This window comes from Calonectris borealis, chromosome 3, assembly GCF_964195595.1.
Source record: "Calonectris borealis chromosome 3, bCalBor7.hap1.2, whole genome shotgun sequence".
Classification (NCBI taxonomy): Eukaryota; Metazoa; Chordata; class Aves; order Procellariiformes; family Procellariidae; genus Calonectris; species Calonectris borealis.
The window spans coordinates 97682371-97697336 of NC_134314.1; the positions used below are offsets into that span (position 1 = coordinate 97682371).

A 14966-nucleotide genomic window follows, 5' to 3' on the forward strand; every position below is an offset into this window, starting at 1 on the left:
GAATTCCTCAGTCAGGAATGTAAACAGTGCTGAACTGAGCCCTAAGGAAGCAGGGCTGGTAGCCACTTGGAGCCATCATATGTATTTCCAAATAATCTGGGGAAAAAAAGAACAGAATAAGCCATCACTGTGTACTGAGAACTTTAAACATGTCAGAGTAATAGGATACATCTGACTGAGCTGGACATTAGATAACTTATTTAAACGAGTATTTCCACATTCTAAAAAATTATTAAAAGTGTTTCTCTCTGCTTATTTGTCTAGTTTATGAGATAGCTGTCTCTTAAGTCTTCAGAGACTATTAAAATCAAAAGGCTTTTATCATAGAGATTTGTTTATATTGTGTATTCACACATTTACTTCCTCATACATACTCCACAGAAAAACAAAAGAAAGCTCTTGGAAGAGACTGCTCAGCCATTTACTTTCTTCAACTATCTTGGTGGTTTTCTTAGGAAAAAGAAAAATGTAACAGGCATCCTAATGTGCTTGACCGTCAATTTGTTAATCATATAATTTCTCTTGTTAAACATAAATTTCATAACGTATCTCATGGTTAAACTTGTAACATTTCTCAGATTTGGAGATCATCATTGGACTAGATGATTGTTGTGTTGGACTAGATGATCGTTGTAGGTCCCTTCCAACTGAAATAGTCTACTCTAATTCTACATTTATTATGCAAAGGCTTCAAAAGTGATACTCAGTTTTCACTGCCACACGTAACTGAAAAGGGAAACTGTGTTTTCAGATACATATATGTATGTATGCACATATGTATATAAAATAATTCTCTCTCTTCATATAGCAGCCATCGCTCTTTGGTCCATAACCTGTTTGTGTTCTACATGTTATCACTGCAAAAGCTCAAAGTCTCTCTTTTTTTTTTTTTAAACTGATGTGGTAATGCAGTAAGTATTGCAGTTCAAGAGTCCAATTTGAAATGACTAATTCAGACTCCAGATTTAGATAAATAATTCTGAAATTAGACACAACCTTAAATGCCCTGACTTTTAAAGGTAGCGAATATTCTCAGAAAGTCTCTGTGAGGGGGGAAATTAGCCTGAAAATTCCTCTTAAATAGCTTTGAAACTCTGCCAGTTTCAAAACACCGGGAAACCCAGATGACTGTGAGGACTTGGCATGCTGACATGGAGCTTGCTGGGTAGAGGTGAGCAGGAGAGCATCTCAAAAGCAGTCCTGCCTGACCATGGAAAGGCTCCTCCTTAGCCTATCTGACATGAGACTGGGCCCACAAATAGCACTTCTATCGGCACACTGAAAACGATCGTGTACTGAAATGACAGCACGGCTGAACACCCTTCCACTTCTGAAGTGGTCCCTCTAGAAGAAGGGTGAGACATCATCGAGAAAATGCTCGAATATTTCTTAGCCATCCCTAGGTTGTGCTACAGATAAATGTCATTCTCGAAGGCTGTCAACATGAGCAAAACATTAGTTCCTTGGTAAGAGCTATACTCTTTAAGAGTGACTCATATACATTTCTCTCTGGTTAATCATTATAAAATCTCAGCATGCATCCCTTCCCTTGGCTCCAAGAGGCTGCAGCTATCTATAATAACAGAAAGCAAGGCCATGTACCTTGTCAAGCTGAGTATGTACACAGCCTTGTTCAAAAGTTTGTGGGAGGACAGTATTTTACGTGCACTTCCCAAGGAACAGAGCATTTTCCTGCCAAGTGCTGCATAGCAGCTGACTCTGTGCATGTGGCAATAATGATGATGGGGATGGCAAAGTGACGATTCACAGCCTGAAGATAAACACTTCATTTGCAAAGTTAGCACAAACTTAGTGGCACAAAAGGAGGAGTGAAATCCTGGCACTGTTTGAAGTCAGCAGAAGTTCTGGATACTGCCGTATTAAAAGGTATTAAAAGCTCTATTAGCAACTAACAGCATATTGTGACTTCTTTCATTTCAGAAAAGAATCGAGAGCAAGGGGGTTTAGATGTGAAATCACGCACAACCGGTGTTTCAATGCATACAAAATGGAGAGTACTTATTCTTTCTTTCAAGGGTGCCTGTAAATCTTCTTCAGTAATAACAATTATTTAGAGGAAGTGCAGCAACACAGAATCTAAATAAGATCTACAAATTGTATTTTATGGTATGGTAATGTAGCATGTTAAAGTTCAGTCCATTTCTTTACAGGCTCGATAGTCAATAAAAAATGATTTAATGGTGTGGGAGGTCTAATTTGCATAAAAAAAGAATGAGAGAGGTGCCTTTGGGTTACCAAAGGAAAGGAGTGCACCCACCCAACTAAAAATAGACATTAAGGGAAATCGTTTTGGCCTGCATTAAAATGTGTTTTCTGTGAACTCATTTTTCACTTCTATTACATACTTATTTTATTTACAGATTAACAAGATACACTTACACAACATGGAATAAAAACACAGCTAGAGGCAGAAATCAAAACCAAAAAACAAGGACTCATTAAATTTATCATGGCAATACTCTTGCGTCCTCAACAGTATCGCAAGTACTGAAACACCTGCCTTTACGTTACCTGGGTTAGCAGCTTCCTGTCCACTGGATTATTCAGTGCATCTCCTTATGTCACCTAATTATGCTGTAAATAAACATCTAGCCAAATTAGCAGTCCTCGCAAGGAAGTTCTGTTATAGAGATGTGGCACCCAATTCCACTCCAAAGCAGAGGGTACCTCCTCAGGCTGACACAGGTACAGAAGATCTGTAATTCTTATCCTGTGGAAGGTTCAATGCTTCAGGGAAACCATTTATGAACCTCCAATTGTTGGACTACACCATTCTTGGTACTGATATTCTTCACAGCTTTGAATCTAAAGGTCATGTTTGCAAGTTTCCTTGCTCTCTCTCACTTAACACCATCGTCATAAAAACTTAAACAAATTTACATTCTGTTTTGACTTAAGTCCCACCAAAGGCTCTCTGAACGCTACTGAGCAAAGAGAGATGATCATCCTGAATGTACCACCTCCTCTATTAGCCTCTCTGGAGTAATGCTAAAAACTCTTAGTGTGAGTTATTATTAGGAAATATTTCAGCATTTTTACCTATAGGTATGGGCTGAGACAGTGCACTGCATGGATGGGCAAAGACAGGATGAATCGTGCACTGTCTCCTTTCATTCACTAATTGCAGCTTGAGCCTGCACCCACTGAGACCACGAGCAGCTATCCAGCTGACTCCAAGGTCCAGCCTAGCATGATTCATTTCTTTCTCATATCCACCTTATGCTTCCCATCTGTGCTCTCTTGCAGTACTGTCCAGCCTACTCTGCCGTTCTTCCAAACAACTGTCATCTCCTCTTGTGGCTACAGCCTCCTTTGCCTTGACTTGCAACTCGACTTCCACTGATACACCAGTCTTAATGCTGGGCCCAGTTCCTGAGAGCAGCAGGCATCTCCACTCAGATAATCATTAGCTCCTAGTTCTTCCAGCTGTTTCTGCTAGCATTTAAGCTCATCTACAGTGACCCTTAATCAAGTGAGAATTGCCAGAAGCATATCATCTACTCACTCTCCAAAGACCAGTAACAAAGACACAGAGAGCACAAACCCAGAGCACTTCTCAGATCACTGACAAAGCTGGGTCTCCTGCAGCCAGGCTCCCTTTTTCTTCTCCAAGATAAATTATTTGACAGAGCTGTTAGGGAGTCCATCAGAGGAGTAACAACAGTGTAATCTAGTCATGTCTGCATCACAATGCTAGTCTGAGGAACAGAGTTGCCTGCCATCACCTTGAACACTGACTCTATTTCCCATTCCCTAAGTGTCAAACCAGTGTCAAGAGTAATCGTGCTTGTTGCCACAGAAGCAGCAACAACTGTAATTCTAGCCAAAAACCCAAATGGATTTGAAATGTATTTCTGCAATGTGAACAACCCAAGAGTTAAAATTTCATTCCTTGCGAATCACGTTCGGTGTTATCCAAGACGCAGCACTTAACTCCCACAAGCAGACTGCTCCACATCATTCGGTTGTGTGTGCCCGTCAGATCTAAAGCACTCGTCTACTCTCGTCCACCCCAAAAATGCTACTGCATAGCGACACGGCCAGCGCAATGCAGCCAGATGACCAGCAGGATGGTACAGTGGGGAGCAGCTCTTCACACTTCAAGAAGGTGAGAGCACCTCTGAGGATGTGTAGGGAGGTGATTTCTGTTCCACATCATCTGCCTTCAGGAGCTATTAATGCTTGTTACTGCAGCAGCCCTTAGCCAGCTGGAAAGACCCACTCCTCTGAGACATCTCTGCCTTCAGCAGTGAATACAGAGCTATTACCGTGACAAAGGGTTCCCCCGCTGCCCTTCCTTTCTGGCAGGTGACTTTAGTCATTGTTCCATATTATAACACCACCCTGCACGCAGTAGCTTGATAATTCGCAGGCAGATTAGATGGAAGATTCCTCAAGCCGTATCCTGACTGCAATAATTTCATTTGACGCAAACCTTTGATACAGAAATTAAGGAGAACAGAAAATGTCACGTGTTCCCATCCACCTGAGCTCAGCCGCTTGATCTTTTGAATGAGGCAACAGATTTACATCCTCAAAGGCTGTCTTTGCATGCAAACTGGTAGTTAACTGGAGCCTAGGGACTCGCTTTAAATTTCCAAGCTTCGGGTCTCACAGGGGCTGAAATGGCCATTAAGCTTATTTACAAATGCAGCATTAGAGTGAAAATTTCTGGAAGCAACACAGAACTACCACAAGCTACTTTCTATACTAAATGGTGCAGTCAAAACATTACTTGAAATACTACAAGATAGCGGTTCCTTTATGTGAAGTGGGGCCTTGCTCACTGGTGAGGAAACAGCTCTTTCCCAGCTGGGAGAAGCAAGCCACCATCTTCTAGGCAATAAGGCCACTGCTGATAAGGGTGACATAAAAATGCTTCTGTTGGAAAGGCACCTTTTGGGTTTCCTTGTGCCCTCTCTAAAAACACATATTACTGGCTATAGTCAAAGAAAGGACTTTTAAGTCTTCATATTCCAACCCAGTCAAGTATAAATTCCTATTTTCTTCTGTCTCTGGTATGAATAAATGTCCTGCTTCCTTCTTCATGACTATGTACACTTTATCACTTGCCCAAAAGTTACTGAGCAGCTGAGGAAATGCTAGTATTTGGTACCCTCTGTTGTTCCCTGGGTACCACTGGCAGTGCAACAGGTTTCTCTCCATCTCAGCAAAGGATCTACAGACTGCTTAACAAAGAGCTGCTGCCTGTACCCTTCACAAGCGAGTGTTCACACACATGTGCATGTTTGCGTGTCCCAGATTTCGAGAAACGGCATGTGCTCTTTGAAGACTGCCCATGCCAACGGATTATCCACAAAGTTTCACGTCCTGCTCCAGCAATGAGAAATATCCAGAGGCCTCAGGAATGGGGGAAGCAATCCAAAATGCCCAGTACCGATACAAGGCCAACACTCCTTTTGACTTTTTAAATTCATTGTTGATAGAAAATAAAATAAACCAAGCCGGAGAGTGTAGATCAATATCTAGTATCCCCCCGAGGACATTCAGATAAAGAGAAATGGGGAATTTAGTGATCCGTAGCCTGCACCAGAAAAGCCTAGGACAGAGCTTGCTAAACCAGGAGGCTTAGCAGAACCACTGCTAGCTTCTTAACTTCACCAGTAACATTTCAAAAGGGACCAAACCAGCTCACTTTACCACTTCTATCTCCAGTGTGAAGTGTTCCTAATCCTTCCTAGTAAGTAAATGCTGCAGGACAGCCATCTTTGCAGTACACCTTTATTCTCCTCAGTAATAGCTGTGTAATAAAGGACTCCCTCCTGCTCCCCCTCGCCAGGCTCCAGCTTTTCACACTGCTTTGTGTCACTGTAAAGAGCCACAAAAATCAGCAGTGCTTATGGAGCTCAAGAACTCAAGCAGTGAATGGGGAAGTTCTAAATTTGAAATTCTAAAATTTGAAAGCACTTTTTTTTTTTAATACAAAAAAGAAAGAAAAATATTAGAATTCCTTCTACAACCAATGCTGCATCACGGGACAGTATCCGATACGAGCTATTCTGGCAATGTCAGCAAAGACATCTCCCAAACCTGATAAACATCTTTAATATCAGAGCTAATAACTTGACGGAGCTTAGGATCACTAAAAGCTTCAGGAAGGAGGAGCATTTAAATACCCGTGCGCAGGCTGTGCAAATACAAGCTGTGCTGGGTGTGCTGAGGGGCAGCAGGGGAGGGCCTGGCCATGCCCTTGGCTGCTGCCGGGGCTCCCGCTGTGTGGCCGCAGGCCAGCTGGGCTTGAAGATTCCAGCCCACTGGCCCCAACGACACGTTCTGGTGGAACAAAGCCCATCTCCTCTAACACAGCTTTTTCCCAGGAATTGGCCCATGCGGAATAAAATAAATAAATCACAAGCGTTTTGTGAAGGGCGGGGGGGGGAAGTTCCTGCTGTACATAACTCGGGGGAGCAGATGTTTTTCCATTAGCTCACTGTTCTCTGCTACACTGGCTCTCTTTACATTTCTTGTTCGTGGCATGTTCATTACAATATTTTTTTCCTAGGGTAAAATTTAGCACGTTACTGAGACAGCAGGTAGCCCACTCCAGCCCCACTATGAGTACATGGAACAGTTATCTTAGTCATTTTTCGTTAAATGCTCCTTTAAATTAGCCTTAGGTCTACCTGGTGAGGTTCACAGACTGTGCTTAGCAGGCATTTAGCCAATCTTAGATCAAATTACCAGACCTACTTTGCTGTGAGTGGCCATATTTGGTAAAGTATTGGGTTAGTCAAGAAGCTAAATTGTCAGATATAAAGTACTAGTAAAGACAAACAAAGTGGACATTGTAGTTAAAAGTAAAGCTTAAAATAATATAGTAACAGGAGCTGGAATATCAGAACTGTTATTAAAACTGGCTTGCAGCATTCTAAAATACTCCATATAAATAGAGCATACAGTTATTACTGCCTGCAAATATAATCACACATACTTCAGATAAGAACTCACTCCAGTTACCCAAAGAGCTTAAAACTATTAAAACTATTTCTTTTCAGTATTGACACACTTTGCTCTCTGGGTCAAAAGTGATCTTATAAAAATGTCAAATGAAGGTAAATTTTCATCATAAATTTGACCCATTTCAAGTACATTTTCCTTAGCCAAACAGCATGATTGTATTTTCTAAACAGAAGGGAGTAATACTGGCATGATTTTAAAAAGGAAATAAGGGGCAGAAATAGTTCCTAGGTCAGACATTTCTCTTGGTAACACAAGCAGTATTATCACCAGTAATCTCTAGGATTCCCCTTGCAGCTCTTCCTGCAACAAGAGGTGGAAGGAGTTAACAAGCTTTAACAATGCCACGGAAGTCCCTTCTCTCCTGTCAAAGTTGAATTCAAGCTCTCAGTCACAAAGTAGAACAAAAGGAACAAAAAGGAAAAAGGGGCATACGGATCACATAAAGACCACCTCTCGTGGAGCTGTACCACAGCAGCATGTGCACTGCAGCACCCTTCCCGAGTACTCCTTGAAATGACCAGTTTCTCAGACTTGGGGCCAAGAATAATGTTTAGGCTTATTAATGTTAAAGTCTAATGAGAACTCTCTCCTTTTAAAAAGCTATTACATTTCAAGAGGACTGGGAGGTTATTGTTAAAAGGGACCGGACAAGCTGTGTTAATCACAGTCTTTGCTGCAGAACACTTGAAAACAGAGTATGCCTATTAGTATTCCTCTAAGCACGCCTGCTGCAGGAGTGGACAACCCCTCTAGTCTTTGGGGACAGCAGACCTTGTACTCTTCCAAAGCTAATTGTGACTACCTGCAGGGAAAACAGGAAGATATGGAAGCCCACTGAAGAAATGTGCTAAGTTTCCTGCTGCAGATGACTGTACTCCCAGCTGACCCTACAAGAGATGGCTGGACATAAGATTAACAGTGAGGACTCTTTCTAGAGACTACAGATCCATCAAGTAGCTCTTTGGTTGCTTACAGTGAGCTACAAAAAATTAGCTTGCCAAAGGTCACTAGGCACTGCTGCAGGGAAAGCCAAGGTGCAGCATCCATTATAGTGCAGCACATCTGGACTTAGCAGCTGCACTTCCAAAGCTGCTGTTTTATTATCTGCCCTACATAACTGTGCTGGTCATAAACCCAGAAAAGTTACAGATAAAAACACTAAGTCCATGCCCTCTTATGCGTGAAATAAGTATCTTTATCACAGGACAAAAGTGCTTAACTACTTGCATAGGGTTCACAGCCTCGCTCGCCTTCAGCCACTGTTAAAAGAATGCACATGTTCTCATGCACTAATTGCAAGACCCGTTAGGAGCACAACAAGGACTCTCCAGCTCTGAGGGGCTGAGGATGCTTCTGCACAAGGCAGGAACTCCTATTGCAGCTGCAGGTGGAGGGTGATACAGTAACAATTCCCCTACTTAAGCACCATCTGATAGCTACCACCCACTAACAGTCCCCTTGCAAGCATATGTGCTGGCTTTGTGGCCTGGCCTGGCTGCTGGAGGGCTGTAAGAACAGCCTCACATAGCTGTGGGACAGCTGGTTTTGTATGCCTCTTTCCAATCTAAGTACAGAAAGCTCCAACTGGATCAGTCAGTTGGTACCATTAGTTTTCATGCCTTGGGATATGAAGAGGCACAGGACCTGTAATGGCTCTAATAGAACCCAGACACGATTGCAGCTTGGTGCTCTAAATCCATATCCACACACAGAGACATGGCCAGCTGCGTCCTGTTAGTGTCTGAAAAGGATGGATGCTTTGTTATAAATTTACTGTAGTATGAGGTTAGGAAATTGTAGTAATTTTATCTAAAGATTTATGATTCACGCTAAAAAGGTTAAAGTGTTAACAACAACAAAAATGATAATACACGAGTCATTTCCCAAAGGCAGATTAACATTTTTTCCCTTTAGAGATAGGACACTGAGGTATGAAAAAGTTAGGCAATTTGCCTGGAGTCACAAGATAAGTCATTGACTGAAAAAGGACAAGTCCAAGCTAAACCCGACAGAAATCTACAGCATACTGGTGCGGCTCTATCATGAATATGAAGGGACTCCAGATGCAGGCATCAGAACGTTATGCTAATCGCCTGTTGCTTTCCACAGCTGTTAATTTTGGGGGGGTGAGCTGTAACGCAAAAGCATGTGACTACCTCAACTGTTTCTAACCACGCATTTCTGTTTAATTTGTTGTTTATGAAATATCTCTATTTTGGAAGTTATTAACTTCTTAAGAGTATACCTGTTCCTCTTTTCCCCTCCTTCCAGATGGGAAAGATTCTAGTACAGAAGGTCAGTGATACCCTTTTGGACTATTCCATTCACTAAGCCCAGTATAAGATCCGACCCACTTCAAAGAAGTCCTCGAATTATTCAGGCGCTGTGCCCTTCTCCGCAGAGAGTAAAGACTACCCCAAAATACCTGCATCTCTCCTCCAGATGATGCAGCGACTTCCACACTACTGCGAGAAGAGAATGGGCAGTACCTCATCAAGAGCTCATTGAGCTGCATCCATAACAATAACTGACTTCAGTAATGAAATTACAAAGCAGTCACAGTATGTATTTTCAGAATATCAATCCTGATTCAAGTCCAGTTAAAAGTAAGCATGAAACAAAACAAAGATTTAAAAAATGATAGAATAGGACAAAAAAGTTACAGCTTATAAAAATAAATTCTACCTAAAAGAATTAATTAACACCTTTGAGAAAGGCACTCAATTTACACTGAAAAATCGTAGCAAGTCACAGCTAGGTCACAGCAAGCACTAGGTCTTTATTGCTTTTGTCTTTTCACACAGCAGCAAAAATGTAAAGCTATCTGCAGGATGATGGACAACAGTAACCTGACTTCTCATCACAATAAACTGTTTTTTTGCTCCCCACCAGCCTCCTCTGCAGCCTTAAATCAGGAGCATAAACTGAATAAAGCAAAATCTTCCTAGTTATTTTGAAGTCCACAGCACATAATTGATATTTACATACACACAAGCCATTAAGTGAACACGTGATTGACGTAAAGGATGATGCATTCCATAATGTAACTTCTTTTGTTCTTTAATACTTAGTCAAATTGTAACAAAAAGAATGTCACATATTTTGTACCAGAACTGAAGTCTAATTGGTAGGAAATGGCCCACAAAAACAGCTATAAAAATCTTTGCTGAGAAGTAGGGTGAGACTGCCAGGTTTTATGTGAGAATTGTCAATTGTACAGATTAGCTAAATGAGAATTTGAAAGGTTCTCCTGCATACAGAATAGCAAATTATCAGCAAGATTCCAGTGGGCTCTGCTTTTTTTTTCGTTGCAAATGGTAGCAGAGACATCTAAGAAGCAATCGCAGCACTCAAATGTAATTTCAGGCGCACAACTGTAGGCCCAGTTGTGGAAGAAAGCTGTGTCTCTTAAGAGCAAAATTGCAGGGTCAGAACTCTTTCTATCAGTCCTGAAATGCTGAAATGCAAATGGTAGAATGTGCTGTGCAACTCCATTCCTCACCAAATGTCCTACATAAAACCCTTTCATGAGTTTGGAGATCACCTCTGGGTTCAGTTCCTTCTCACTGTTCTCTTTTCCCTTTATGTGCTCTGCTGTAGCATCTCTGCATGACTGTCTCAAACTGACACACAACCTACAAGTCCTTGAGAGATTCAGTCAAGGATAAAATGAGTGGATGACTTGCTCTTTTTAATAATTTTCACTTAAACCTCAGCAAAGATTGGAAAGTTCCCAGTCTAAATAACATTTAATACATCTTTTCCCAGTGTTATTATAGGGAAGCACGTAGGAAAAGGAGAATGAAAATAATTATCCCTACCAAGTACCATTTGTTAATGAAGAACTACCTACTCTCTTCTTTTAAAAACATATTTTAGTGATGACTGAAGTTTTCTGTGTGTTATGGAAAAACAGAGGTGAGCTGAAAAATTGCACTACTTTAGTATTTTTTTTATTATATTGAATCAAATAAGTGGTATTTCAAAAACTGGCTGGGATAGATAGGCAGATTTTCTGCTGAAATAAGGTGATTTTCAACTACTGATTTCAACTACTCCATTAATACTTATGTCATCTCATTCACCACTGAAGGGAAAAAGAAACTCCAGGTGGTCCAGGACTTACCAGCTTGTAGCCAAATTTGTTCAAGAGCCGTCCACAGCTGCATAGGTCCTTGCTTCATTGCGCTGCTCTGCATAGTTATTTCAGACATGGCCTGTTCCAGTCTTGATGCAGCAAGGGAAGAGGCTCGCTGTGATCCTATGGACCAAACAAACAAGAACAATAATGCATTTTATACTTCTTTGGGATATTTCTTTGACTCGTTAAGGCAGTAGGTCTGATTCTCCACTCACTGCATCACTTTTATGTAACAAGAACTTCACTGAATTCTGGCGTGACTAACTGGAGAACCATGTTTTATAAAAAGTTAATTTACTGAAAAAAACCCACTAAATTACCCAAGGGCTGCAACTCAAACAAGCGAATTAAGAGACACACAATAATTTCATAAAGGTCTGCTTAGCATTCATCACAGAAGCAATCGTATTTTGCTCATCTGGAAAGTAGAACTCTACCCATCAAATATTTCCCACAAATACTTATTAGTAATCCATTTTATAAGCACACTGTCACCACAAAACATGGCCCACTAATGTAAAATCTTAGTACGCATAACAGAGTAGCTTGGCACCACATAGCACACACATTTCAAGTGAGATCAATATCGGTCTACTGGTTTAGAGGCAGCATGGTTTTTCATTTAACCTTCGGGAGCAGAGAGCTCAATGCTTTGACTCTATTAACCTTTAGTATGCGCTGTAACATTTACACAAGAATGAAGTATTTGGCACCCACATTGCTGGGACAAAACATCACATGAAAAGCTACTCCTGGGAAGAATGAATGGGCAGAGACCATGTTCTCCAGTACAGCAAGTGGGATTATATTGGTGAGCCAACCTCTCAGAGGGGTACCAAGAGGATGGTAACAAAATAAGAAGCTACAAAATGAGATTTCAGAGTTGGCTTTGTAAAGCTTTGGGAAATAAATATTTTAATATACATAGGTTTAATGTGACTTTAAGGTTGATAAGCTCTTTCTCTGGAGAGCTGCTGTGACTGAAGCACTCGTGCTGATTAGCATTACTCTTCAATCTATCCTTACAGGCTGACTGTGTAGACTGCAAGATCCCGGAGTTAAAATCACGCTTTCTCTCACTGCGGACACCCTGAGGGAGCAGCAGAGCGTAGGAACAGGTACTTGGAGAAACTGGGACGGCTCTGGGCAAGGGAAGGGACAGAAGGGCAAAAAACCTCTCACGGGGCATACGCATTAAGTGGTGTCTCTGAGATGGACAGTATGCTTTTCCAGCTGGAGCGTGCTGAGGAGAGGGTTGCCAAACCACACCTCCTCGCCAGCAGGCCATCACCCGGAGCCAGGGTGCCGGCAGGCAGAGCAGCATGGTCCCCTGGCCGTGGTCCCCTGGCCGGTGCTCCTCTGAATGCTGAGCTGGGACCCAGCCTTCTGCCAGGCGCGAGGGGAGGCACATTTCCTTTGACACCTCTGCGGCGCGGGGCAGGATACGGCCTGCAGCTCTTACCTAACCCGAGGCAGGGCTGCCTGCCTCTGAGAGTGTCATGGCTAGGGAGAGGCCGCAAGTGCAACTCGAAGCCTGACACTGCTATGGGAAATATTTGTCCCATTATCTCACCGCTAACTAATGTCATTCATTTTAAGCAGAACTTCAAAACAGCCCCGCAGCGCAGGCGCCTCCCACGGCTCCCTTGGAAAATGCAAATGTGCTCTTCCTAGATGCATTTCTTAAATTCCTACATATTTTCAAAGACATTCCTGATCTAATGTTCCAAGAGATGACAGTGCAGTAATGTAACAATTACAGCTTTAATGGTACGGTAAAAGCTGTTCTGCTTTGCACCGAGAATTTATTATATTTAACAGATCCATCTTCAGCCTGTTTCACTGCACGGGATTCCTCCCCCTGCCCTGCCCACTCACTCTCCTCTCCCCGCATCCCTCCCTCCACCTGGGAGAAATTTCACTGAAACTCCCAGGAATTCAAGGCAGACAAGGGTTGTTTAACACAGGGAAAACTACCAGACACTCACCCCATGCCATCCAAACACCAACAGCTTCTTTGTAGTGCAGAGGCAACAAGAAAACGGCCACATGAACAGCTAGTGGTGTTATTAGGAGCACTTTGAAGTTAGGGCAGACCTCTTGCCTTCTAGATTGGCAAACTTGGAAAAAATTACATGGGCTTTGGAAATTTTGCAGTCAGCCTAACCAGATTCTTATATTAGCACTGCTGATCATGTTAGTATGCTTTGAAAGCAACTTTCAGTATTACATTTCTCTGCCAAGACTACCCTCTTTCAGAGAGGCTTTCTGGGGCTGTGTTTCTTGCAAGCACCCGTATGTAACACTGGTCTGGTTGCATTAGGTGGGCAGATGGGCTGGTGTTTTATTCACATCCTCACAGAGCTCAGGGAAATCCTCTTTCCCTTGCAAGTCAATGCAAGGAGACTATGTCACTGTAAGGCACCTTTGTGCATTTTGGAGAGGTTCACACGCTGCTGTGAGGCTGAACAGCCACTTAGGATCTACTAAAGCACCCTTCCCTCACAAAGCAGGCTTTACAGGAATATCACTATAAGCTAGTTGCACGAGTTAGGAACACGAAGTTAGCTGCTCCTCTTCTCCTTCTCTTCATTAGTCTGGTAGCTGCCAAGAAGGGGAAGCCTGCAATTTGAGACTGATCTTGCCCAGTGCTGTGGGCTTCAATCTGCACAGCCATAAAAAGGGAACCCAAGTTATTTAGCACTTTACAGTGGAGCCTCTTTGCATTTAGCAGCCTTTGGCATTCCAGTCCATTGATGTTTATTTTCTTTTCCATTTCAGCCTACACAAGGAAGCAAACCACACTAGGCTGAGACCAGCCGATCCTTTCCCATCCCTGCCCAGCCTCAGACACAGATACGTTCCTTATTCTAGACACACACACGCCAGAAGATAAGGCGCTCTCCATCCCAGGCCATACCCACGTTTGCTACTGCCGTTCTTACCCATCTCTGCTGGACTGCTCGCAGAATGCTCCTTAAAGCTTGTCTGCCCAGATATACTCTGCAAGAGAAGGTCTTTGCCAGCCTGGCCCTTCTGGATTGAAAGAGGCTCAGCCACAGCTCTGAACCTCAGGCAAGCAATATGGTGACCCTGGGGGTGGGCTGAGGGCTACTGGAGCCAGAAAAGAGTATACCTCTACACACGCCATCTCCCAGGAGAGGAGGTAGGCATGTATCACACTGGTATCACTCTGACCTCAGGGTGGCGGGGGGTAGCCGGAAAAACTTCAAGCGACATTAAAAAAAAGTCTCTGAATGTCTCACTATAAAATATCTCTTCCTAAAGAAATGTAGATCTTTATATGCTGAAAAAAACACAAAACCTGTCTCACAGAACTTTAATGTCATGCCTCAAAATACATGCAAATGTTGGCACAAGAAGATATCACATCAATTTGTTATTTTAGTGCAGTCTCTTTCTCTTTTTAACAGCTCCACTAGACAGAATATAAACTTCACATTTTACAATAAAGCCCTCCACACATTTTGGAAAGAAATCATAAAAATAACAAAATTGATTTTGTCGTGATGAGCTCTGCATATAAGCCATACAAAATATAGCTAAATAATTTTAAAGCACCATTCTAGGGTTGTTATAAGACCAAGAAGGACCAAGTTTAATATTTTGCATCTATGAAAAAACTGCTATCAAAATAGAAGTGTACCTCAGTAGATTTACTAGGCTTATAAGGAACACAGAATTCCCTAGCCTAAATCACTTCAGGCAAAAGCATTATAAGATAAGACTAAATCAGAAATGAATGAAACAGCAAGGCAGCTGACTGATATCGATGAATTTAGTTAGGAACACTGCTTCAGTT

General features: G+C 42.2%; 1 protein-coding gene across 4 annotated transcripts in view; it reads right to left on the reverse strand.

Annotated features, from left to right (window-relative positions):
* The window catches only part of TTC7A (tetratricopeptide repeat domain 7A), a 181827-nt gene that overhangs the window by 39908 nt on the left and 126953 nt on the right, over positions 1–14966 (reverse strand). For all 4 annotated transcript variants that reach the window (XM_075146847.1, XM_075146846.1, XM_075146845.1 and 1 more), the window contains one exon: positions 11129–11263. In XM_075146847.1, the coding sequence (XP_075002948.1) occupies positions 11129–11263 (135 nt within the window). The remainder of the gene's footprint in view (positions 1–11128; positions 11264–14966) is intronic.